The following is a 24225-nucleotide window of genomic DNA, read 5'->3' as shown; positions in this document are numbered from 1 at the left end:
GCTTTTGAAATTGTTTTTGCAGGTCTTTGTGTGTGGTTATGATCATGTTTTGAAATGAATTGGCATTAAGACTATGGGTCTTATCCTAGTCCTCTTCAGAGTGGACCTGCTGAAGTTAATGGATGGGATTAATTTAGGGTCATGAATTGCAATGGGTCTACTTTGAGCAGAACTTAGTTGGAAACCACCCTATTATTCCAATGATGTACTGGATTGCTTTTCTTGCTTGCTGCTGAGTTGTGAGTCTCTTTGAACCCACTTATGTGGAAAAGCACTGTGCATGTGGAAATAGTAAATAAATAAACAAAAATGTGGGAACCCTACGTACTGAGCTAGATGGGCCAATAGTCCGACTCAGCAGAAGACAGCTTCCTATGTTCCTATGAGTAAGGTAGACACCTTCGGGCTAATGCCAATCACAGTGTGATTGATGCATGCAGGGTGGTCAAGTGGGCAAGACTCACTTCCTATTTTTCTACGTGTCCCATTGCACTTTCAAAGTGGATGCCTAAAGAAAGTTTTTGTATTTCCATCATCTAGAAGCTGGGATCGTTCATAATAATAATAATAATAATAATTTATTTATACCCTGCCCATCTGGCTGGGTCTCCCCAGCCACCCTGGGCGGCTTCCAACAAAGTATTAAAATACAGTGGTCTGTTAAACATTCAGTCAGTAAAGCGTGTGACTCTTAATCTCAGGGTTGTGGATCTGAACCCTTTGTTGGGCAAAAGATTCCTGCATGGCAGGGGGTTGGATTAGATGACCCTCGTGGTCACTTCCATCTCTATGGTTATGTGATCTTTTATGTTTCCATCCAGGGGCAAAGTCTGCAACCAGGAGCATCTACTTCCGGGTTAGCGGAGCTCGTAACCTGAAGCATTTGTAACCAGAAGCATTAACCAGAGGTACCACTGTACAGTAAATTGTTTATTGCTTTCATTTTATGGATCGTAAGATAGTAAAATTCATGTTAAACTGCTGTTTTAGGGGTCGCTTTTAAAAGTCTGGAATGGTTTAATCCGTTTTGCATTACTTCACCTTGGTTTTGGAACGTTTTGGTTTTGGAACAGACTTCCGGAATGGATTAAGTTTGAGAACCAAGGTACCACTGTAATTATAATGATGACCTATACCCTGACCTAGTCCAGGAAGTGAGGGCCAGGTCAGTTCATATCAGCAGGGGGAGGCTCTGTTGGTGCTGACCTGTAACAGGACCTTTTTGGTGACTGCGTCTTGTTTGTGGACTCCCCGCCCTGGTGATGAGGCACATCTGCCTCCCTTACTAATAACATTCAGAAACAATTGGAGAGGGGGACCATTCCCCTTCACCCAGGCATTTGATGGATGACGGATACTGCTCCCAGCAACCTTCACATGATTAGATATGTCTGTTTTTAGATGTTATAAATTTTTCTAAGTATTTGTGTGTTTTTTATTTCTATTTATTTTATTTTGGGACGCAGGTGGCGCTGTGGGTTAAAGCCTCAGCGCCTAGGACTTGCCGATCGAAAGGTCGGCGGTTCGAATCCCTGCGGCGGGGTGCGCTCCCGCTGCTCGGTCCCAGCGCCTGCCAACCTAGCAGTTCGAAAGCACCTCCGGGTGCAAGTAGATAAATAGGGACCACTTACCAGCGGGAAGGTAAACAGCGTTTCCGTGTGCGGCTCTGGCTCGCCAGAGCAGCGATGTCACGCTGGCCACGTGACCCGGAAGTGTCTCCGGACAGCGCTGGCCCCTGGCCTCTTGAGTGAGATGGGCGCACAACCCCAGAGTCTGTCAAGACTGGCCCGTACGGGCAGGGGTACCTTTACCTTTACCTATTTTATTTTATTTTTGTTTTATTTATTTGTGTGGCTTTATTGCCTTGTCGTTTGCCACCCTGAGCTCCTTTGAGAAGAAGAGATGCAAATGTAATGGTTGGAGGGATAAATATCACCATCAGCAAAGATCAACAAGTTTCCTCAAGCATCCTTATTGATTCTGGTGAATTTCCTTAGTTCAGTTCAGACCACTTTTAATCAGCATTAAGAATGAACGCTCAACTTCCCTCTACAAGCATCATTTCTGCGGTTTCTACACACAGAGAAGATATAATGTGTCAAAGTAGGGAATGGGTGATGGGAACTCGCCTCGAGAATTGATGTCTGGATCTGCAGGATTTGTTCATGGCCCTTGACTTGTCTGACACAGATTTTGCACGAGAGCTGAGTGGTGGCAGGAGTGTAGCGCTCCAGTGAAAAGGCACAGTGGAGTGGCTGCTGGTTACTGCGCCACACGCGAGAGAAAGGAACTTCCTAGGGAGAAAAAGAAAAAGGAGAAGGGTCACCAGTTGACAAGGTAAGAAACCAAAGCACACAACAACAAAAGCCATAGGAACATAGGAACTGCCATTCGTCCACCTAGTTCAGTGTTGTCCACACTTTCCCCAGGGGACACCAGGACTTGAACCTGAGATCTTCTTTGTGCAAGGAAGAAAGCTCTACTGCCAAACTATATTCCAGGGGTCTGCAAGGCTTATTGGGCATGGGCTGGATCACTCCCGTGGAGATCCTCTGTGGGCTGGACCGGTGCAGCGCGACACCGGAAATCACATCTGTGCATGTCTGCGATGCCAGAAATTGCTTCTGTGCATGCCCAGACGCCAAAAATTGTGCCTGTGCAGAAGCAATTTTTGGTGTATGGGCATGTGTGGAAACAATTTCTGGTGCCACGGGCATGCACAGATGCGATTTCCAGCATCTGGGCATGTGCAGAAGTGATTTCTGGAGCCACGGAAGAGAGTCCCCATGCCATGCTTTGACGGTTTAGTGCAGCGTGCAAGGACTTGCAGCTCAGTTGGGGAGCAGCTTGTGGGTCGGTTAAATGGCCTCGGTGGGCCTCTTCCGGCCCATGGGCCAGAGGCTGGGGACCCCTGCTGCAAGGACTGTACACACACCAGTTGAGGGTTCATGCAATTGATCTTGTAAGTCAGCTCCAAGCCACGCCATCATAAGCTTTTAGGTGCTACAAGATTCTCCGGTTTGAGATTTCAGAGCCTAAACAGCAGCTGACCCGAGTCTGAGAATTGTACCTGTGGGACAGCTTAGGTGGAGAGACAGCAAATTGGCCCTAGATCACCCATGTGTTGAGTGGAGATTTGAACCCAGCTCTCCATCCTTTAGCTGCCCCTGCTCCACTTGCTCTGATGGAGACGCTTCCAACTTATTTCCAACTTTCTAGTCTTAAAATCTTCGTAGGGCTTTACTTGCCTCTAGTGCTGACCAAGGCTGAGTTTAGCCAGAAGCTGGAACCATCTTAATATTGATGTAATTAATAGCAAACTTCATGAGCAGGCCGTGACAATTTATAGTGGCTGCTGAACTAGCAGATTATTATGCTGTTATAACGGCTTTTAAAGCAGCCCCACAGCAGCGGAACAGCATCAACAGAACTGTGTTGGAGAAATGAGTTTTGGTTTACAGGGATTATATAAGGTGACTAGAGCAAATCTGGTTCAACTTTAGCCATAGCAGATCAGAACTCTGTACTGTTTTATAAACCAACCAGGTGACTACATGATTTATTTATTTTTAAAGAATTGCTTGGGATGGCCAATTTCAGTTTTTCTCAATTTCTCTTTTTTCAGATCTTCAGTTCTCCACATTTCTGTATCAGTTTGCATAAAAAAGACACTCTGATGAAAAGACATCAGCCTTTAAATGCACATCCTTCTGAACATGCGTTTTTGCAAACGATTTCTCCTAATATTCTTGCATGTTATTTCACTAATACAGGCATTTTCATCCACACTTTCCCATAATGCTAACATTTTTGGACACAATATTTGGCCAGAGAACTACCTTCAGAAAAAAAATTGGAGAAGTGAGAATGCAAAGGGATTGTTATATTTTTGCTTTGTATATCATCTCTGGATGTGTGAACTCTGTAGGTCTGCATTAACATGTGACCCAAATAGAATTTCTTCCCCATCCTTAGGCTGTGTAACTCACAACTAGCTTGGCATCAATTCATGCATGCCCCCTATAATATATTTTTCAATTTCGAAGATTGCCTTCAACAAAAGTCAACAGAGGAAAACTGGGAAACACATCTTTTGGGGCAGCAATCTCGTGCAAGAGCTTAGAGCCTCCCAAATAATTGAAGAATATGAGATTGATCAATCAATCCAATCAATCAATGGGAAGCAGATAAAGGGAGGAGGGAGGGAGACACACACACAGACACACACAGGGAGAGATTGAGAGCAGAAACAAAAACTGCAACTCTTGTCTCAGATTCCTTCCAGTTTGCTAGGGGTCCAGGAGTAGTCAACCTTTTTATACCTACCGCCCACTAATGCATCTTTCTTGATGGTAAAATTTCCTTACCGCCCACCAGTGCTCGATGGAAGGAGGATTCAGCTTGTGCCGTAAAACCCTCTACCGCCCACCTAGAATCCTGAAATGCCCACTAGTGGGCGGTAGGGTCCAGGTTGACAACCCCTCGGTTATACAAAGTGATAAACTAAAGCACTATATTTAGAACCAGACTCAGTGAGTGGGAGAGACACCAACGGTAATAAAGTAAACAGTAGAAACTATCTATATCTGTATCTATATATCTACACACACACACACACACACACACAGGCACAGCAGCTGTAATTAGGTTTATTCTTTATTCCAGAGAAATTACCTTCCCCTTTCATAGGGGAGTAGAGGAAGAGAGTGGGTGGGTACGAGAAAGAGACTGTCACTGAGCTGCAAATAATTTTGAAGAAAATGAACAGGCTAGAACAAAGCACAACAACAGTGATGAGTGTGAAAAGGATGCTGGGGAAACCTCAGGTTTGATCCGCCATTATACTGAGGCTCACAACAGTTGCTGGCAACCATCCTCTAGCTGAAGCCAGACCTTTAATCTGCCAAGATGCAAGCCATGGTTGAACAAGTAGGTCCCCTTTGCATTTGTAAAGCGACTGCAGAATTTTTATATGCTTGCTCTTTTTCCCAATCCATTCCCTGCCTCCATCACAAGTATGGCCACGCTGCTTTGTTGCAAACCAGGTGTGTGTGTGTGCTCCAGTCATTGCCTTGAGCCAGTGACCCTGCCCTCCTGAGCAAAAGACCACAGAGCATGTAGTTTTGCATGCAGAAGGTCCCAGATTCAACCTCTGGCATTTCCAGGGTAGGTTTGAGAAAGATTTCTGTCTGAAACTCTCAGTGCCCACTGTCAATCAGTAGACAGTACTGAGCTAGAAGAGCCAGTGATCTGGCTCTGTCTAAGACAGCTTCCTCTACTCCTATGAATAAGTCCATCCTGCAGAAAGGGAAGAAGACAGATGAAGAAGCCTGATCCAGCTTGATTGTCGGCCACCAGTCACCCTTGGGCGGGATCTCAGGAAAAGGAGAGAAGGAGGCTAAAAGGAAAACATCCAAAGCTTGCTTCTGTTCTAACCTTGTGGGAAGGATCCTAATCACTTGCTATAAGTTTATATTGATTTTTGTTGTTAAAAATGTGTGTTGTTGACCTTACAGTTGCTACATTACCAGCTGGGCTGCTGTACAGTCATAACTTGGGTTACAGAAGCTTCAGGTTGCATTTTTTTGGGTTACGGACCGCCGAAACCCGGAAGTACCAGAACGGGTTACTTCTGGGTTTTGGCAGTCGCGCATGCGCAGAAGTGATAAATTGTGCTTTGCGCATGCACAGAAGCGCAACCCACATGTGTGCAGATGCACCACTGAGGGTTGCGAACTCTGTGGGTTGCGAACGCTGCAGGTTGTGAACGTGCATCCCACACGGATCACGTTCGCAACCCGAGCGTCTACTGTATTCCTGAAACTCATTCATCTCCCACCTCCTTCCTCTTCTTCCCCTAGCCCGAACCTTTGCTCCAGTGCTCTGTGGCCTGGGTCAAGAGGGGTTACTCCCAGCCCCCTCCACAATTCTTTCTTGGGCAAAGATTCTGCTGGGGTGTTTTTGTGTGCCATTTTGGAGGTCCGATTAGAGCAGGGGTGAGGAACCTCTGGCCCATGAGCTAAATCTTGCCCTGCATTTGGGCACATAAGAATGTTTTCCCTAAACCATGCCTTATCTCCCACACAGACACACACCAGCTGATTTTGGATTGACTTAGAAAGGTAAAGGTAAAGGGACCCCTGACCATTAGGTCCAGTCGCAGATGACTCTGGAGTTGCGGCGCTCATCTCGCTTTATTGGCTGAGGGAGCTGGCGTACAGCTTCCGGGTCATGTGGCCAGCATGACTAAGCTGCTTCTGATGAACCAAAGCAGCGCATGAAAACACCATTTACCTTCCCACTGGAGCGGTACCTATTTATCTACTTGCACTTGATGTGCTTTCGAACTGCTAGGTTGGCAGGAGCAGGGACCGAGCAACGGAAGCTCACCCCGTCATGTGGATTCGAACCACCAACCTTCTGATTGGGCAAGTCCTAGGCTCTGTGGCTTAACCCACAGCGCCACCTTCATCCCTGTCTGTGCCTCGCTTGTTCTTTTGCGTTTTGGGGTGAATAGTATGTTCATGGGGAGCATGCTGTTGTCAGTCCAAATTTCATACAAAGTGGGCTGGCAAAAATAGCTCAACACAGAACCTGTGGACCGCACACCACCTTGTGTGGGACAAGGCCAAGCTTTGATGCCCCCCCCCAGCCCTCACACTGCCTTCCCAAAGCTGGATAAGTGAGGTGCTGGGCTTTGGGAAGGAGATGCTCAACTCTGGCAGGGTCCTAGGGCCCTCCCGCCTTATTCCCAAAGTTGGAAACAAGGGTTTGCAAAGGAGAAAGCCCTCATGCCTCCTTTGCAAAGCCCAGCACCTCACATTGCGAAGGCAAAGGTGCTGAGGGCCACAAAATAGGCATTGAGGGCTGCTTGTGGTCCTTGTGTTGGACTGCCCTGTTCTAGTAGAACCTGTTAGGATATTTCTGTTCCACCTTAAAAAGGGAGCATGCTGTTGTGTGTCACAAGCCTAGCTTTTGTTTCTGGCTGTTACCTCGAGCAGTCATGTTTTTCCTTTGTTCTGACCAACATTGAATAAAGCTGTAAAATATGCTCTCCTGGGTGAATCTTCCATTGTGGACACTCTGCGAAAAGGGCGTACACGAGTCCTGGAATGTGTCTGAGGCTCGTGTCGCTAATTGATTGATGCTGTTCTACAGGAGATCAATGGATCGGCTGGAGCTGGAGTATAGGCTGCCTGATGCCTTTTTCTCCCTGGCAGTATCCCAACAGAACCTTCTATGCAGGGCCAGCCCTACTGTTTGTGAGACTGTGGCAGCCACCTCAGTCAGCTTATTTGGGGTGGCATTAAATGGAATATTGCAAGGCCATTGCCCTCACCAGCTCAGTGTTGTGACACTTCAGAGTCTAAAGCACCAAAAGAGGCTTCACTTTTCCTGCTCCCCCTGCTCCTTTCAGTCTCCATGCTTTATCAGACTGTTTGGTTCACAGCAGCTAATAATACAGAACAAATTGCAACTTCACAGCCAAATGCTTGCAAACAGGAAGCAAGGACATAGAGGTCTATTATCATCATCAGCACAACAGTTGTAACAACAAGAGCGGCAATACCAGCAGCCATCCAGCATAGCAACGGACATCTGACTGCAGAGTTTTTCATAAACCTCTGCAGCAAGAAGATTTGGGGTTATGAGGTTCAATGTGAGCTGTGTTTTTATTTTTGTTTTACACAAAGTGTATTAGAGATTCAGCAAAGTGTGTTCCTCATCAACAAGGAGGTCTGAAACTTGTATTAACTGTGTTGCATATTGTCAGGGAACTGCCATCGGAGCCAGAGGGAGAGGGAAGGCTCCAGAGGGATTCCGGAGAGCGTCCCAGGAGGGAGAGAAGCAGCCCATCTTCTGGGGAAGGAAATCAGCGTAGCACCAGTGGAGAAGGGGGGCAGATGGGTGAATCGGCGAGGTGGCTCCATGACTCCTCGCCGGAGACCAGCGGGGAGAGCACGGGTCCTCCACTGCCCACACCCTCCCTGCGCAGAAGGCTTCCGCGCAGGGAGAGTAGGCGGCTACTAGGCGTCAAAGAGCTTCTTTGCTGGAAGAAGTTCAAGAAACACCCACTGACGGATTCTGCCAGCGATTGAGACAGCCATCCGGACAGAAAGAGTTCACCCAGGTAACCCAGCCAGGTGTGACGCCGATTTACGCACGAGCAACCCCTAGAACGATTACACATATCTTCTTCTTTTTTAATACACGTGATAAGGTGGGATATAAGGTTACATTCACACCATACATTGAAAGCATCATGCTACCAGTGCTACAGTTCCCAGGGAACTCTGGGAATTGTAGTTCTATGAAGGGAATAGGGGCCTCTTAACTACTCTCAGAACTTTTAACAAACTACAGAATTCCCAGAATTCTGTTTAAAGTGCCATGGCTGTTTAAAGTGGTATCACAATGTTTTAAATCTATGGTATGAATGTGGCCTTAAAAGAGACTCTTAATCTCAGGGTTGTGGGTTGAAGCTCCATGTTGGGCAAAAGATTCCTGCACTGCAGGGAGTTGGACTAGATGACCCTCAAGGTCCCTTCCAACTCTACAATGGGAAGCCCCATTAGCTAAAGTGGTGCTTCAGGTTAAGAACAGTTTCAGGATAAGAAGGGACCTCCAGAACGAATTAAGTACATAACCAGAGGAACCACTGTACTCAGATACTCAAAGCTGCTCAAGATGGACAATAGAAAGAATTTCAGCACACAAACCAGAAGTATTCTAAGGAGAAGTGTATGTGGGGGGGGGGGGACCATTGACCCTAATAAGAGTGAGCAAGAAAGACAAGGCTAAAAAATGCAAACAACACCAAGATTAAATCAAAAGGAATAAATGAGAAAGGAACGGGCAGGAAGGAGTGGGTAGGAACTAGGCTGTACTTGGAAGGTAAGCAAAACAAGGAAGCAAAACCTTTCCACCTGAACTCTTATAATAATGTTCCTGCTCCTCAGAGGCAAAGAGCAAGAAGCAGGCTGTTTATTTACTTCAACGTTCTTCTCCCAAAGCACTGAGACTGGAGTGTCTTGGCAGAATCACTCCCTCTCATTACAAGTCTGACTTGCCAGTCACAACAAAGCTATCCCTACCTGGGAATTTGCTCTCCTTTCACCGCTCCCTGCTAAGCTTAGAGATATGAGTTTCACATTTAGTCTGCAGTATTATTATTTTCCCATGTCCAAATTGAAATCTGGTCACTGGGATGTGGTTTTTGCTGGTGGTTTCCCTTTTGTGAATCAAACAATAGTTTGGCCAAAGTGGGATGACCAAAGGAAACGGCGAGAACACCCTGCTTTGACCTTGTGTACATTCTTGTAATGGATTTCCCTATGCTAGTGATGTCATGGGGATCCAAAAAGCTCATTCCTCCTCAGGAAGCCAGGTTGCAATAATAGTAATGGGATAATTGATTGGTAAACAAAACGGAGCCCACCAGATGCTGGTTTTGAAATTGTAAAGGATCTTTCTTTCAAACAGCTGGTTATCCCACAGAATTGCAAATGAAAATAGATAGAACAATGGCACTTGCAGGATGAGTCAGACAACCTCAAGCTATACTCATTGTTCTCAACTAGTAACCTTCCAGATGACTCATCCTTGACTCACTACCTGCCCAATCTACTGCTCCCTTCCTAAGATTACACCAAAGCCTTTTTTCACACACCCAAAATTTTACCCAATCCCCTGTTCTCTTCATGTGATCCCTTCTCATGGGTCATTCTTCAATTTCCCTGGACATACTTTTGGCTTCGCTACAAGTCCACTTAAAAAGGTAAAGGGACCCCTGAATGTTCGGTCCAGTCGCGGATGACTCTGGTGTTGCGGCGCTCATCTTGCTTTATTGGCTGAGGGAGCCAGCGTACAGCTTCTGGGTCATGTGGCCAGCATGACTAAGCTGCTTCTGGCAAACCAGAGCAGTACACAAAAACACCGTTTACCTTCCCACCAGAGCGGTACCTATTTATCTACTTGCACTGACATCCTTTTGAACTGCTAGGTTGGCAGGAGCTGGGACCGAGCAACGGGAGCTCACTCTGTCGCGGGGATCCGAACCACCAACCTTCTGATCGGCAAGCCCTAGGCTCTGTGGTTCAGACCACAGCGCCACCCGCGTCCCTTCTACAAGTCTACTTACGAGCAGGTTTTAGCATCGCTTTGGGCTTTTTCTTTATTTTTCAGCTCTCCTTGAACACATCCTGCAAGACTCTATGAAGATCCTCCTTATGTTGCCCGCACTCTGAGCAACCATTCTACATACTCCAGGAACTTCAGACCTAAGGCTTGGTATTTCTGTGACTGTGCTTTAATAAAGTTCTGAAACTTTATTATTGGGTATAGATTCCTGAGCTCAGTGCCTGGGCCCTAGATCTCCCATATCACCCCACCCCCCGCCAAGAGAGGTAATTCAAAAGTATCTTATCTGACTGAATCCCCCCTTTTAATATAGAACTCTCATTTCTCTAAGTTAGATGTGTGCTTGTGATAAAATATTGCTTTGTGTACCCAGTATGGTAAAGGTATGCTGCTGTGATTTATTGTTAAAATTACCTTTATTCTTCATAATCAATTCTTTGTTTTTCTATAGTCTCCAAGCAGGCACACCATTGAAATTTTTGTGTTTTTTGGGGGGGCGGGATTGTTCTCATACACAGGCTTAGTGCTCTGCTTGATTCCAGCTAAAGATCCCTTTTGGGGGAGCACATTTTTGGGATTGCACAAGAACTCAGCACCCAAAGAAGGAGGTGAAGCCAGACCCCCTAGAGATGGAGGAGGGGGAACTGCTGCTGGTACAGGAGACAGGGGGCTGGGGCAGGGAAGCCTTAGTGGGCTTGCAAGGGAGCGCAGCACCAAAACACGCACATCCTGATTTTAATAGGTGGAAGGTTGGCGGTTTGAATCCCTGCGATGGAGTGAGCTCCCGTTGCTCGGTCCCTGCTCCTGCCAACCTAGCAGTTCAAAAGCACGTCAAAGTGCAAGTAGATAAATAGGTACCACTCTGGCGGGAAGATAAATGGCATTTCCATGTGCTCCTCTGGTTCGCCAGAAGCGGCTTAGTCATGCTGGCCACATGACCCGGAAGCTGTACGCCGGCTCCCTCGACCAATAAAGCGAGATGAGCAGGCAACCCCAGAGTCATCCATGACTGGACGTAATGGTCAGGAGTACCTTTACCTTAGGTTCATTAATTTCAATGGGTCTACTTTGTGTAGATACAGTCCTGCACCATTTCATTATGCCAGCCTTCCCCAATCACAGCCAACTGGCAAGGAATAACAGGAGCTATAATGGACCAGTATCTGGAGAGCAACAGTTTGGGGAAGAATATCAATAGCTGGTATCTCAATTTGCTTATTTGTTTCTTCCCTTCCCTTTTCTTTTGGTACCATGCTACTTAAGATTATCTAGGGCTGAGCCAAAATTTCTTAGGAATGAATTGCCTGACTACTTTTTTTTTTGAAAAGCATTCTTTTTCAAGTTCCTTGCAAACCGGCAGAAAATGTCAGTCCTCCTGTGGAGATTATTCTGCAAAATAGCCTCACCAGTGTCACCATCTGTGAATTTTGGATGAAACTGTGGATCCAATTCTAATTTTATTATTATTCTTTTATTGTTGAAGGAAGCAATGGGCTTGGCACCTACTGCTTCCAGCCCTTCTCTCTTAGCCCATTGCTTCCTTCATCTACCAGAATGAACAAGTCTCCAAAAACTCCAGAATTTCATCTTCCCTCCAAGAACATTCTGAAAAATGCCCCCTCCAAATGTTAACTCCCACAATAGAACATATAATGTCAGAAAGACATTTTCACGTATCCCTAAGCCATGTGTATCTGCAAAACATTCAGTTTTGGCCTACGTCTACTCAATCAGTTGCAAGATCGGCAAGTCAGTTAGTCACTAGCCAGATATTGACAACTGGACAGCAGTTTATGTGACCACAGAAAGACAGGCTACCTCTCTTTTAAATTGGAACCAGTGAAGCTGGTGAAGGTCCTGTGTGAGTGTCTGGAGCTGTTTGGAGGATGGATGGCAGCTAACAGATTGAGCTTGAATCCTGACAAAACAGAAGTACTGTTTTGGGGTGGGCAGGGGACTCCCTGGTCCTGAATGGGGTAATTGTGCCCTGAAGGACCAGGTGCGCAGCCTGGGCGTCATTTTGGACTCACAGCTGTCTATGGAGGTGCAGGTCAATTCTGTATCCAGGGCAGCTGTCTACCAACTCCACCTGGTACGCAGGCTGAGACCCTACCTGCCTGCAGACTGTCTCGCCAGAGTGGTGCATGCTTTAGTTATCTCCTGCTTGGAGATAACTACATGGTTCGCTCTACATGGGGCTACCTTTGAAGGTGACCCAGAAACTACAACTAATCCAGAATGCGGCAGCTAGACTGGTGACTGGGAGTGGCCGCCAAGACTATATAACACCGGTCCTGATAGATCTGTATTGGCTCCCAGTTTGTTTCCGAGCACAATTCAAAGTGTTGGTTCTGACCTTTAAAGCCCTAAACAGCCTCAGTCCAGTATTCCTGACGGAGTGTCTCCACCCCCATCATTCTGCCCGGACACTGAGGTCCAGCTCCAAGGTCTAGCTTCAGGTGATTCCCTCACTGCGAGAAGCGAGGTTACAGGGAACCAGGCATAGGGCCTTCTCTGTAGTGGCGCCCACCCTGTGGAATGCCCTCCCATCGAATGTCAAGGAAATAAACAACTATCTGACTTTTAGAAGACATCTGAAGGCGACCCTGTTTAGGGAAGTCTTTAATGTTTGAAGCTTTATTCTGTTTTTAATGTTCAGTTGAAAGCTGCCCAAAGTGGCTGGGGAAACCCAGCCAGAAGGGCGGGGTAGAAAATTATTATTATTATTATTATTATTATTATTATTATTATTATTATTATTATTATTTCACGATAGTGCTGTTTGTTAATTGGAGTTATTGCATGCAAAAGTCAGAGACGAACCTAGAAGCATAACGAAAGTCCACCTACTGGTCACCTGCTATATCTGCAAGGATCACCAGACCGGAATCGGAATAGGAATGCAAGCAGAAATCAGGGATAAAGGCTACTGTATAGAACTATACTGGCTGCTGCAAGAGACGGGGAGTTATTTCAATTGTGCTTGAATTGGCTAATAAGGCAAAAGATAAAGGACCCTATGGCAGTTAAGTCCAGTCAAAGGCAACTACAGGGTTGCAGTGCTCATCTCGCTTTCAGGCCGAGGGAGCCGACGTTTGTCCACAGACAGCTTTCTGGGTCATGTGCCTGCATGACTAAATGCTTCTGGAACAACAGAACACCGTGATGGAAACCAGAGTGCACAGAAACACCATTTACCTTCCCGCCGCAGCGGTACCTATTTATCTATTTGCGCTGGCATGCTTTCGAACTGCTAAGTTGGCAGAAGCTGGGACAGAGCAACAGGAGCTTGCCCCATTGCGGGGATTAGAACTGCCGACTTTCTAATCAGCAAGCCCAAGAGGCACAGTGGTTTAGATCACAGTGCCACCCATGTGACTCTAAAAATTTGTTTCAGTACTTGGCATACTGTATATATTTTAATTTTAAATACCGTATTTTTCGCTCTATAAGACGCACAAGACCATAAGACGCACCTAGTTTTTGGAGGAGGAAAACAAGAAAAAAAGTATTCTGAATCTCAGAAGCCAGAACAACAAGAGGGATCACTGCACAGCGAAAGCAGCAATCTCTCTTGCTGTTCTGGCTTCTGGGATAGCTGCGCAGCCTGCATTCGCTCCATAAGACGCACACACATTTCCCCTTACTTTTTAGGAGGGGAAAAGTAAGTCTTATAGAGCAAAAAATACAGTACTTGCTGATACTATGCTTTGTTTCCTTTTTAATTTCTCTCTCTGTGTGTGTGTGTGTGAGAGAGAGAGAGAGAGAGAGAGAGAGTGTGAGTGAGTGAGTGAGAGAGTTTTGCAACTGTGCCTTGACTTTACTGCTCACAGATAAATGCAAAAGAGAAGAGCTGTAATTTATAGTCCATAGCTGTAATTTATAGAAAACGCACAGAGAAACGCAAGAAAATTTGGATTCAATTATCTAAGATGCACGTTGAAAAAGAAACATAAAAAAATTGAATGATATAGACTTCCAACAGATTTATAGTCCTCAAAAAACCGAGCTGAAGAAGGCGTTTACTCCGAAACAGGGCCCTGTCTTGGCCAGAGCTCTTGGTATATCCTTTTCAGTGTATTTTCAACAAGAACTCCAATTTCTTTAATGATGGGAGTTGTAGCTTAACAAACATCCAAAGGACACCAGCTTGGCTACCCAGGTCCAAACATTTAATGAATATCTATTAAATTGGACAATCCAGCATCATAGAGTCATAGAATTAGAGAGCTGCAAGGCCCCTGAGGGTCAATTAGTCCAACATCTTGCAATGAAGGAATCTCAAAGCGAAGTCTTTGCTTCAGGAGCTGTGGGAATACAGTGGTACCTCGGGTTAAGAACTTAATTCGTTCTGGAGGTCTGTTCTTAACCTTAAACCTGTTCTTAACCTGAAGCACCACGTTAGCTAATGGGGCCTCCCGCTGCCACTGTGCAATTTCTGTTCTCATCCTGAAGCAAAGTTCTTAACCCGAGGTACTATTTCTGGGTTAGCGGAGTCTGTAACCTGAAGCGTCTGTAACCTGAAGCATCTGTTACCTGAAGCGTCTGTAACCCGAGTTACCACTGTATAGCTTGCCAACTGAAAGCTAAAACGCCAATCACAAAGCGATATATTTATTCATAAAATCCCCGCTATTAGAAAAAGTGCCTAACCTTGCAAAGAAATGTCTTGGGGCTTCAGATATGCCTGGGAATTAAAAAAAAAAAAAAAAGCATTGGCAAAGGCTAGCCTTGATACACAAATACCTGACATGCTGTGAATGGTTTGATTCTCCAGAGAAAAGGAGGGATATCAAGGACAGAGATCTGAAGACTGAAAGTATTCCCTTTGAAATGCAACAGCTTTGGTTCTTCCAGCAACTGCCCCCCTTGGTGTCTTTCATCTGAAATCACTTCCTGTAGCAGAGAAAGGGAAAACAAAGAAACAAACAGTGAGCCACCTGCAATTTCAGAACTCTTGCTTCTTCAGAAAACTGTGGCTGCTGTTTTATGGGAGTGGGGGAAGGAGTGAGGAATTGCGCCTCATCTGCATTATACATTTAAAGCAGTATCATACCACTTTAAACAGCCGTGGCTTCCTGCAAGGAATCCTGGGCGCTGCCATTTGTTAAGGGCGCTGTGAGCTGTTATGAGACCCCCTGTGGGTGGCTTAACTGTGTTTTAACAATTCGTTTTCCAGATTTAATTTGATTTCTCTGGGAAGACTAATCCACAACCAGGGAAAGAAACAGTTTTTCTTTCTGAGGATATCTTATTTTGTTAGTGAGAGGTATAAATATTTAGCCACATGGTTTTTGTGTATGGGGTGGCGGTAGGAACATAGGAAGCTGCCTTATACCAAAGCAGCTACATTAATAACAAAACAAAAAAAACCCAGTGTTTTGAATGCGTTCTAAACATGCAAAGCCAGATGGCGCTGGAGAGCAAAAAATAAATAAATCTTTGCCGTTTTCCATAGTTTCTTTTTTCTTTTGTTATAACGATTTCATTTCTGACTTATTTATAGCGGTTTCTTTCCTGTGTGTCTTTTCCTGTGATCCACCCCCAGACAGACTATCTAGTTCGGTTCTGTTTACACTGACTGGCAGTGGATCTCTAGTGTTTAAGACTGGGCCATCTCAGCCCTGCCTGGAGATGGGACCCAAGACCTTCTGGGTGCAAGATTCTCTACATATGAGCTATGGCTGAAGCTATGGTCAAATTCACAATGGCTTTTCTTTTCTTCTTAGCTATGAACCTAAGTGGGACGTGGGTGGTGCTGTAGGTTAAACCACAGAGCCTAGGACTTGCTGATCAGAAGGTCGGTGGTTCGAATCCCTGTGATGGGGTGAGCACCCGTTGCTCGGTTCCTGCTCCTGCCAACCTAGCAGTTCAAAAGCACATCAAGTGCAAGTAGATAAATAGGTACCGCTCCAGCGGGAAGGTAAACGGCATTTCCGTGCGCTGCTCTGTTTTCACCAGAAGCAGTTTAGGTCATGCTGGCCACATGACCCAGAAGCTGTCCGCCGGCTCTCTCGGCCAGTAAAGCAAGATGAGCGCCACAACCCCAGAGTCAGGGGTCCCTTTACCTTTATGAACCCAAGGATGGAAGGCGATAAGCCATGCAGTGAGATGGAGCACAAGAGGTAACTTGCCAGTGAAGGTGCTTTCAAAATAGCCATATTAATGCCCCTTTGACTCAGTTTGCATCATATTATGGGGCTTTTAGTTTTAGTATTCTCAGTGATAAGCATTGAGAGTCTATGTTTACATGGAGGTACCAGCCAGTCACTTTGGATTAATAAGAATAATAGCACTTCATAAAATACCCAGTAGCCTGTTGCGTACAGAAAATCCCCACTGTTAAGTGGAGACTTTGGTAAATATTATTCGATCCTTGCAACAAAATCTAAATTATAAAAAATATCTTGTTCAGGTTCATTAAAATAAAATATGGCCCCTTGTCTACATAATTTCCCTGAATGTAACAGCAATTCTGGAGCAGTAATGGCATGCTTAGGAAGATAAAATGAGGCAAACAAAACAGTTTGATTTAAGCTACATTGGGCATAAACTGCAACAAGATTAATCATTCAGGATGGAATGTACCGCATAGCTTCTATAAACTACAAGTTGTTTGCTTCTGTGAAGACGATTCCAAGTTTGCATTGGGTATACGCAGCACACAAACACTCCAGACTAGATTCTTCTCAGAGCAGATCCATTTTAAAATTAGTCTAATTAAGTGAGTCATGCCCATTAATTTCAGTGGGTTAACTTTGAGATAGTCTAATGTTGGATTCAAACCCATATATCAATATAAGGTTCAAATGAGCGGGTTCAGGTTTCTGCAACTCTTCCAGAACCCTAAAGGAAAGTGAAAAAATGTGGATCATAAACTTGATCTGCATTTTATATTCTGTAGCCGTCTTTAGATGGCTGCCTTGGATGGTAAAAGTCACAAAAAGCAAAAGTTCAGCCTTCTAGCATACACTTTTTAATATATATATATATATATATATAGAGAGAGAGAGAGAGAGAGAGAGAGAGAGAGAGAGAGAGAGAGAGAGAGAGAGAGAGAGAGAGAGATTCTGCACCTTCCCTTTGGACTCCAGCCGAGCCTTTACTGCTAAACACCTGAGGTGGCAACGCCAGTTTACTGTGCTAATGAAACTTCAGGCATGTTATTTATCTTCTGTGATACAGTCTCAGTATTTAGTGGGCTCATTGCTAACTGGGGCTGCGGATCATTACAAAAATGGCATCTTAGCCCCATAAGATTGCGATGTTATATTCTTTAACATAAAGCCCCTCTTTCATAAGGGGTCTGTTGGAAGCGGACACTTAGATCCTTTGCTTATGCTGTTTGAGGATGTTTTTCAGGCTTTGCCAGGATGGAAAATACTTGCTTGCTTCTTTTCTTCTTTCTTTTCTAACACAAGCTAGGGAATTCTTTTGTTTAGCCGTTTCTTTCACTCTGCACATGGGATGTTCCAAGCCTTTCCAACCAGATGCCTTGCCAAATGCACATAATTCATTATCCCCAATATAATACAGTAGAGTCTTAAGCAGTAGCTTGGAAAACCACCTGAATTAAATAAACAAAACTGTGCACTGAACTGCATCACTTTTGCTTTGATGGAATTACATCTGCTTTTCAATCCCGAGGAACGCTACCTACCTGGGGATAAACAAAGGGATCTGGTGCTGGGACAGATTCCTGAGCTAAGGCCAAACTACATATAATAGCGTGGTTTGCACATCATTCTAATCCAAACAGTGGTTTAGCATGGAGTCTGGAAGAGGAGATTGCAGCCGCTTTACTCCTCCCCAGTATTTTTGCTGCTATGCCACACTGGTTTGGCTTAGCACAGGGGTGGGGAACTTCAGGCCCTCCAAGCCTCTCCATCTGGCCCTCTGAAGTCTTCCCAGCCTCTGCCCCTCAATCCACACCCTTAACCAGCCCCGTTTGCATCTTCCTTGAAGAAGAGAAGAGTTTGGATTTGATATCCTGCTTTATCACTACCCGAAGGAGTCTCAAAGCGGCTAACATTCTCCTTTCCCTTCCTCCCCCACAACAAACACTCTGTGAGGTGAGTGGGGCTGAGAAACTTCAAAGTGTGACTAGCCCAAGGTCACCCAGCCGCTGCATGTGGAGGAACGGAGATGAGAACCTGGTTCACCAGATTACGAGTCTCCCACTCTTAACCACTACACCATGCTGGCTCTCCACACTGGCCACACTTGAGTATTTTGGCCTGGCTGGAATGTGTCCTGGGACTCTTGCTTGGATGGGGGATAGAGAGGGGTGTCTGAGGGTCATCCACACGTCTGCCTGTCCCACTGCTTTCCCCTGAGAAAACCCCATCTTCAGAGCTGAATCAGAGCAAATGTCAATTAGGTTTTCTCTGGATTGACATTTGCTGTGATTTCATGCTAAAGAACGCAGGCAAAACGACTCTGATCTGTATTTTTTAGGCACTGGGCAAGCAGAGGTATGGACGAGCCCTGAGTGTGAAGATGCCAGTTTTCTGTACAAAGGTGAAGTTTGCATTTGTTGCTCTGCCGGCTTTCCCTCTGGCCTTGCCCACCAATCAAACGTGGTTCCCAGAAGATTACCTGAGAGAAATGCCCCCACCCTCCCTTATTGTGTCATCTTCTGAACCTGGGCTCTTGGTTCAGCTCTTCCAGACAAATCATAGAACTCACCATGGGTTCTGCTTAGTGGTTAGTCTGGAGAGAGTTAAACCATGAGCCTAGGTTTGGACAACATGCTATGCCTAAAGGAGGCTTTGCTCAGCACAACACAACAGCAAAATGACTGGGGAGGAACTAAGCAATCACTGTGTTCTCTCCAGGAGCCTGTGTGCTCGCTCTAAGCCATGGCTTGACTTAGCATGATATGCAAAAAAGGCCAATGTGCAGTTGGATGCAATTTTGTCCAGACACTTCTCTCTCTCTCTCTCTCTCTCTCTCTCTCTCTCTCTCTCTCTCTCTCTCTCTCTCTCTCTCTCTCTCAAACAAAACAGCTGCAGGTGTAGCAGATTGGCAGGTGTGCTGATGATGCTTAACCTTTTCACTTCAGGTGGATTCTCTGCTCAAGATAGGCTCACGCCAGGTAAGGAGAAAAGCAATTCTGAGGAAGGTGACTTGGTACCGGAAAATAGCAGGAAAAGATGCCTGCTTTTTCGTTTAAAACATGTTGGTGAAGAAATGCACATAACTGTGTACCACCTTCCATAAGAATAGAGAGGTTTGATCTTCTTGCAGTCCATGGGACTCTCAAGAGTCTCCTCCAACCATAATTCAAAAGCATCAATTCTTCGGCGATCAGCCTTCTTTATGGTCCAGCTCTCACTTCCATACATCACTACTGGGAAAACCATAGTTTTAACAATACGGACCTTTGTCGGCAAGGTGATGTCTCTGCTTTTTAAGATGCTGTCTAGGTTTGTCATTGCTTTTCTCCCAAGAAGCAGGCATCTTTTAATTTCGCAGCTGCTGTCACCATCTGCAGTGATCATGGAGCCCAAGAAAGTAAAATTTCTCACTGCCTCCATTTCTTCCCCTTCTATTTGCCAGGAGGTGATGGGACCAGTGGCCATGATCTTAGTTTTTTTGATGTTGAGCTTCAGATCATAAATCCCATGCATTCAGTGGGAAATTATTCCCAGCTAAGTGGGCACATGATTGCAAGCCTTAAACTCTGGTGTCAAAGTCCCTATTCCAAATAGAGCAGGATGGGGTGGGGCGGGGCAGGGGGGCACTAAGAAAAGAAAAGTTGTAGAGCTGTGTCAAAATCTGATCAGTATAGGATATTTTAGGTCAAGGATGGGGGCACTTCTGGACCTCTGGATGTTCTTGGACTCTAGCTCCCATCATCCGATGGGGCAAATGGGAGTTGGAGTTCCAGTTGGAAAGCCACATGTTTTCTACTCCTGGATTCAGTCCCTGTTTCATACCATGATCAGTTTTTTGCATAAGCAAGTATAAAATATTGAAAACTAAAATATCTGAGCAATGAAGAAGAATTCACAAAAATCTGAAGAGATTTTCCAGCCTTACCTGAAATGCACAGGGAGTGTTATCAATGCAATACACTCTTAGACTGTAATCCAGTGAGTTGCAAGACAGACAGCCAAAGACTGCAACTTTCAGTTCTTTAACGGAACAGTCAGAGAGGGGCTCCCCAGTGAGAGCATAAGTTCCAAAAGAGTCCAAAAGAATGTGACAGGCATATGGGTCCAGGAGGCAGTAACAGGAAGTAGTTTCCTCTTCCACAGACATGACTTCCTGTTTTTTTCAGGGGGAGGGATGAAAAAACAAACCGCATTAAACATATATTCCAAACTTGGCACAACTCTTAGAATAGGTTAACATCTCTGCTATTTTCTTAATATTAGTATATCCTATAAAGAGCTTTCATAGGAGACAGTTACTGGGATCCAATAGACATGAGATAGTGGAGTCAGAAGCTCAAGACCAGGGGTTGACAACCTAAGGCCCATGGGCCATAACCATCCCACGAGCTGCCCCTGAATCGAGCTGCCCACTTGGCAAGTCCCCGCGTGCTGTGCTAAACCGGCACAGCGCAGCGTGGGGACTCGCTTCTGCGGCGCTGGAAATTGTGTCTGCGCAAACACAGAAAATTGCATCTGCGCAGTCACAGATGTCGGCGCGATCCGGCCCATGGAGGGATCTCCACTGGAGTGAACCGGCCCAGGAGAGGTAAACCTTGCCGACCCCTGCTCAAGACCCAAAATAGGTAGGAGGAGCCAACTGGTTGGATCGAAAGGTTTCCTTCTGATGGAAGGAGCTTTCTCCAATGGAGGAGCACACCTTCCATTGGAAGATGAAATCTTTGGTTCCAAGGAAGTGTTTTAGCTAGGAGGGGGGGCATATGTTGTTGGATTCCAACTGTAATCAAACCTTTGTGGGCTTTCCATTGACTTACATACGTTTCCCCTTTTTTAAGGGAAATTCCCTTATTCCGAATAGGATTCCTCGCAAGAAAAAGGAAAAGTTGACAGCTATGTTGACTTATGGGCTTCCTATTCTGCTTGCAAGCTTCTCATCAGCACCTGGTAATATTCTTGGTCTGATCCAGCAAGGCTATGCTTATGTTTTTATGACAGAAGTTGGAATCCAGCAAAATCTAGAGGGCCAGAAGCTATCTCTCCTTTTCCTAAGCCTGGCACACAGACATTAATCTTCTCCTGGTTGCTACTAGTTTATAGGGTGTTTTTAATGAACTCTTTGTATTTTGATAACAAAACTGTCAATGTGATTATGGCTGGAGCTCACCAAAAGGCTTCACCCAGTCTCACAAGCAGGCTGGGGTCTACTGAACCCTGAACCCCAGCTCCCTAAGTTCAAAAGAGATTCAGACTGTTTCTCAAGCAGGATCTTACTGTGCCACATGGCAAGCAGCTTTTAAAACTGAAATGTCGCCTTGGCCACCTCTTCTACCATATGCTGGAAATTTTCAACATATGTGATTTTTGGATGGGGGGGGGACTTCTGGAGGCACCAAAAACAACAGGCAACAGCAGGTATGCTTGAAAGACAAGAAAAGAAATGCAGCAAAACAAAACAAAAAGAGAAGGCTAACGATTTTACAGAAAAATAATGCAGAGCTAAGTTGGTTTTGTCTGTCACGTCTGCTCTGAGAAACTGAAAATGTTATGTGGGAAAACAGAGCTGTAATGAGCAATGGGTCTGTTTTCCATCTCCAAATTTAGAAAGATGCCTGATCCTATACGTGCTTGCTCAGAAATAAGTTTTATTATCCCCAAAATAAATGTGTATAGGATTAACACCCAAACTACTTAAAACAGAGAGGAAGAATCTGTGGTCCTCCAGATGTTGTCTGACTGCAACTCCATACCCTCCAACATTTCTCTGATATGTTCCCATTCCATAATGATGATTTCACTATTTATACCCCACACATCTTACTGGGTTGCCCCAGCACTCTGGGCAGCTTCCAGCATATATATACCGGTATATAAACATAATAAAACATTAAACATTTTCCAGGGACGTCCCTGGAAAATAGGGACATTCAGAGGGTCTGCAACTCCTAACATCCATAAAAATTGGCTGTGTTGGCTGTGATGATGGGAGTTGGAGTCCAACAACATCTGGAGGGCTCAAAGTTCCCTATGCTTTATTTAATGCAATGCCAACCTTCACTTCTAATGTACAGTACTGTGTTTCCAATAAGTCCATTGATATTTTGTGTGTTGGCCTACTGGCACAGTGCAAGGGATACTCCCTATTCACTGAATCTTGCTAAATAATTTTGTTTTTCTATTTCTCTACATATGTTTGCAATGGTTTATTGTCACACTATGATGACATTCGGAGCCACCAGGGGAGACAAAAGGCCCATGGACTGAATCAACACATGTAAGCCAGCCCTGCAGAAATCCACCTCAGAGCCCAAATGGTTCACCTCCAGAGCAGGAGGACAAAAGTCTGAGACATTGCCAAGGCATTCTGGGGAGGGGTGTGTGGAAGATATAAGTTTAATGCACATTAAATAGGTGTGGCAGATTAACTTGTGACTAAGCCTTGTGACTAGATCATGAATATTAGGTCTGTGACTCAACAGAGAAGCTGTAATTTGAGTATTTGCCTGTGTGTATATATGTAAATGAGAGTGTTTGCAACACAGAGATACACGCAGGCAGTTCCCAGCATACAACAGTGGGTGGAAGATGCAGTATGTGGGTTTTTTAATTTTCTTTTTAGCAGAGAAGCTATGTTTTAGTTAAGATGTTTAAAACCTCACCTGGGATCAGTGTGAGCAAAGTTTGCAAGACTGAAACTTATTGCTTCTTCTTCTTGTTGTTGGAAGAAAATATATAAAATACTAGGGGGTGACAAGCAGAGCGAGTGAGGGGGTCACCCCCTAGTATTATATATATTTTCTTCTACTAGGACTGGGGTGAACATCCTGTAGCCCTCAATATCCCAAAGCTGCCCTGAAAACCTTTGCAATAACAATTCAAGGTTTTCCCCATCCCAAGCAAATATATTTTATTTTATTGGAGTGCAGAGCTGATGAATCTTCTCTCTTATCAATGAATGCAAGCAATGAAAAACCCACAAGGACATCATATAGCCTGCCATCATACAAGTAGGGTAGCCTGCTGAAACGTATTTTGAACTGTTGATAATCTGCTTTGGGATGATTATTGCATTTCCAGCATATGTTGGAACCAAAAGGAACAAGCACCATCCTGGCTTTTAAATTGGTAGAAGAGAGGATGCGTAAAATAATATAGCAAAGAGGAAGTGAAAAGCAGAGGCAGACAACATGGTCTCCTCCAGATGTGTAGAACAACAACTGCCACCGGCTCCAGCCAGCATGCCTGATGTTCAGGGATGTTGTGAAGTGGTGGTCTGCAAAGGCTGGAGAGCACCACATTTGCTACACAACCTGCATGAATCATTCCAGATGCATCTTGGGAGTAGAAAACTTGGTGGTGTCCAGATACCTTATCCTGGTCACCACAGCTTCTGTCTTAAACACCAGAGGGGAGGGAATGGTAAGCTCCAGTTGCCAGAGAGGAGAGGAATCACCACTATGGTAAGTGTCTTCCTGAAACCCAAATGACCAAATCAGCCCACCAGTTCCTGGAATCAGGTCCCCTCTAATCAGCTCTGCTGTAAACTGAAATTGAGTGGCCTCTCTATCTAGGATTTTTAATCTTCACTAGATTTGTTTTGTTATTCACTCCTTAAAACCACACTATTTGAGAAAATCACATTGGTCCACTACTCATATTTGTTGTTTCTGTTTCTTTATTTCTTTTCGCTTTGGATGCTGCCTCGGTGGCCACCACAAGCTGCCGTTTTGGCAATGTGTGGAGCTTGGCTGGCACCTTTGGTACATATCTTTAGGCACCAGGCAAAAGCAGTCCTCTTTTGCCAGGCCTTTGGCTGATTAAACCATCTGTGTCCGTGTGGCAGGAGGTTATTGTTTTTGTTTGGTATGCATTTTTGTATTATAAACTGCCCTGTGGTCTTTGGATGAAGGGCAGTACAGAAATTTAATAAGTCATCTTCATCATCTGGGGGAAATAAAATGGCAGCCAC

General features: G+C 45.1%; 1 protein-coding gene across 2 annotated transcripts in view; it reads right to left on the bottom strand.

Moving 5' to 3' along the window:
- The window catches only part of UNC5D (unc-5 netrin receptor D), a 405072-nt gene that overhangs the window by 12016 nt on the left and 368831 nt on the right, over positions 1-24225 (bottom strand). For both annotated transcript variants that reach the window (XM_081890876.1, XM_081890877.1), the window contains 3 exons: positions 20185-20412; positions 14887-15036; positions 2130-2294 (listed from right to left, as the gene is read on the bottom strand). In XM_081890876.1, coding sequence (XP_081747002.1) covers positions 2130-2294; positions 14887-15036; positions 20185-20412 — 543 coding nt within the window. The remainder of the gene's footprint in view (positions 1-2129; positions 2295-14886; positions 15037-20184; positions 20413-24225) is intronic.

This window comes from Podarcis melisellensis (assembly GCF_964234715.1).
Source record: "Podarcis melisellensis genome assembly, chromosome: 15".
Lineage (NCBI taxonomy): Eukaryota > Metazoa > Chordata > Lepidosauria > Squamata > Lacertidae > Podarcis > Podarcis melisellensis.
Note: the sequence above shows the minus strand (reverse complement) of the source record. Positions and strands in the feature narration are given on the sequence as shown.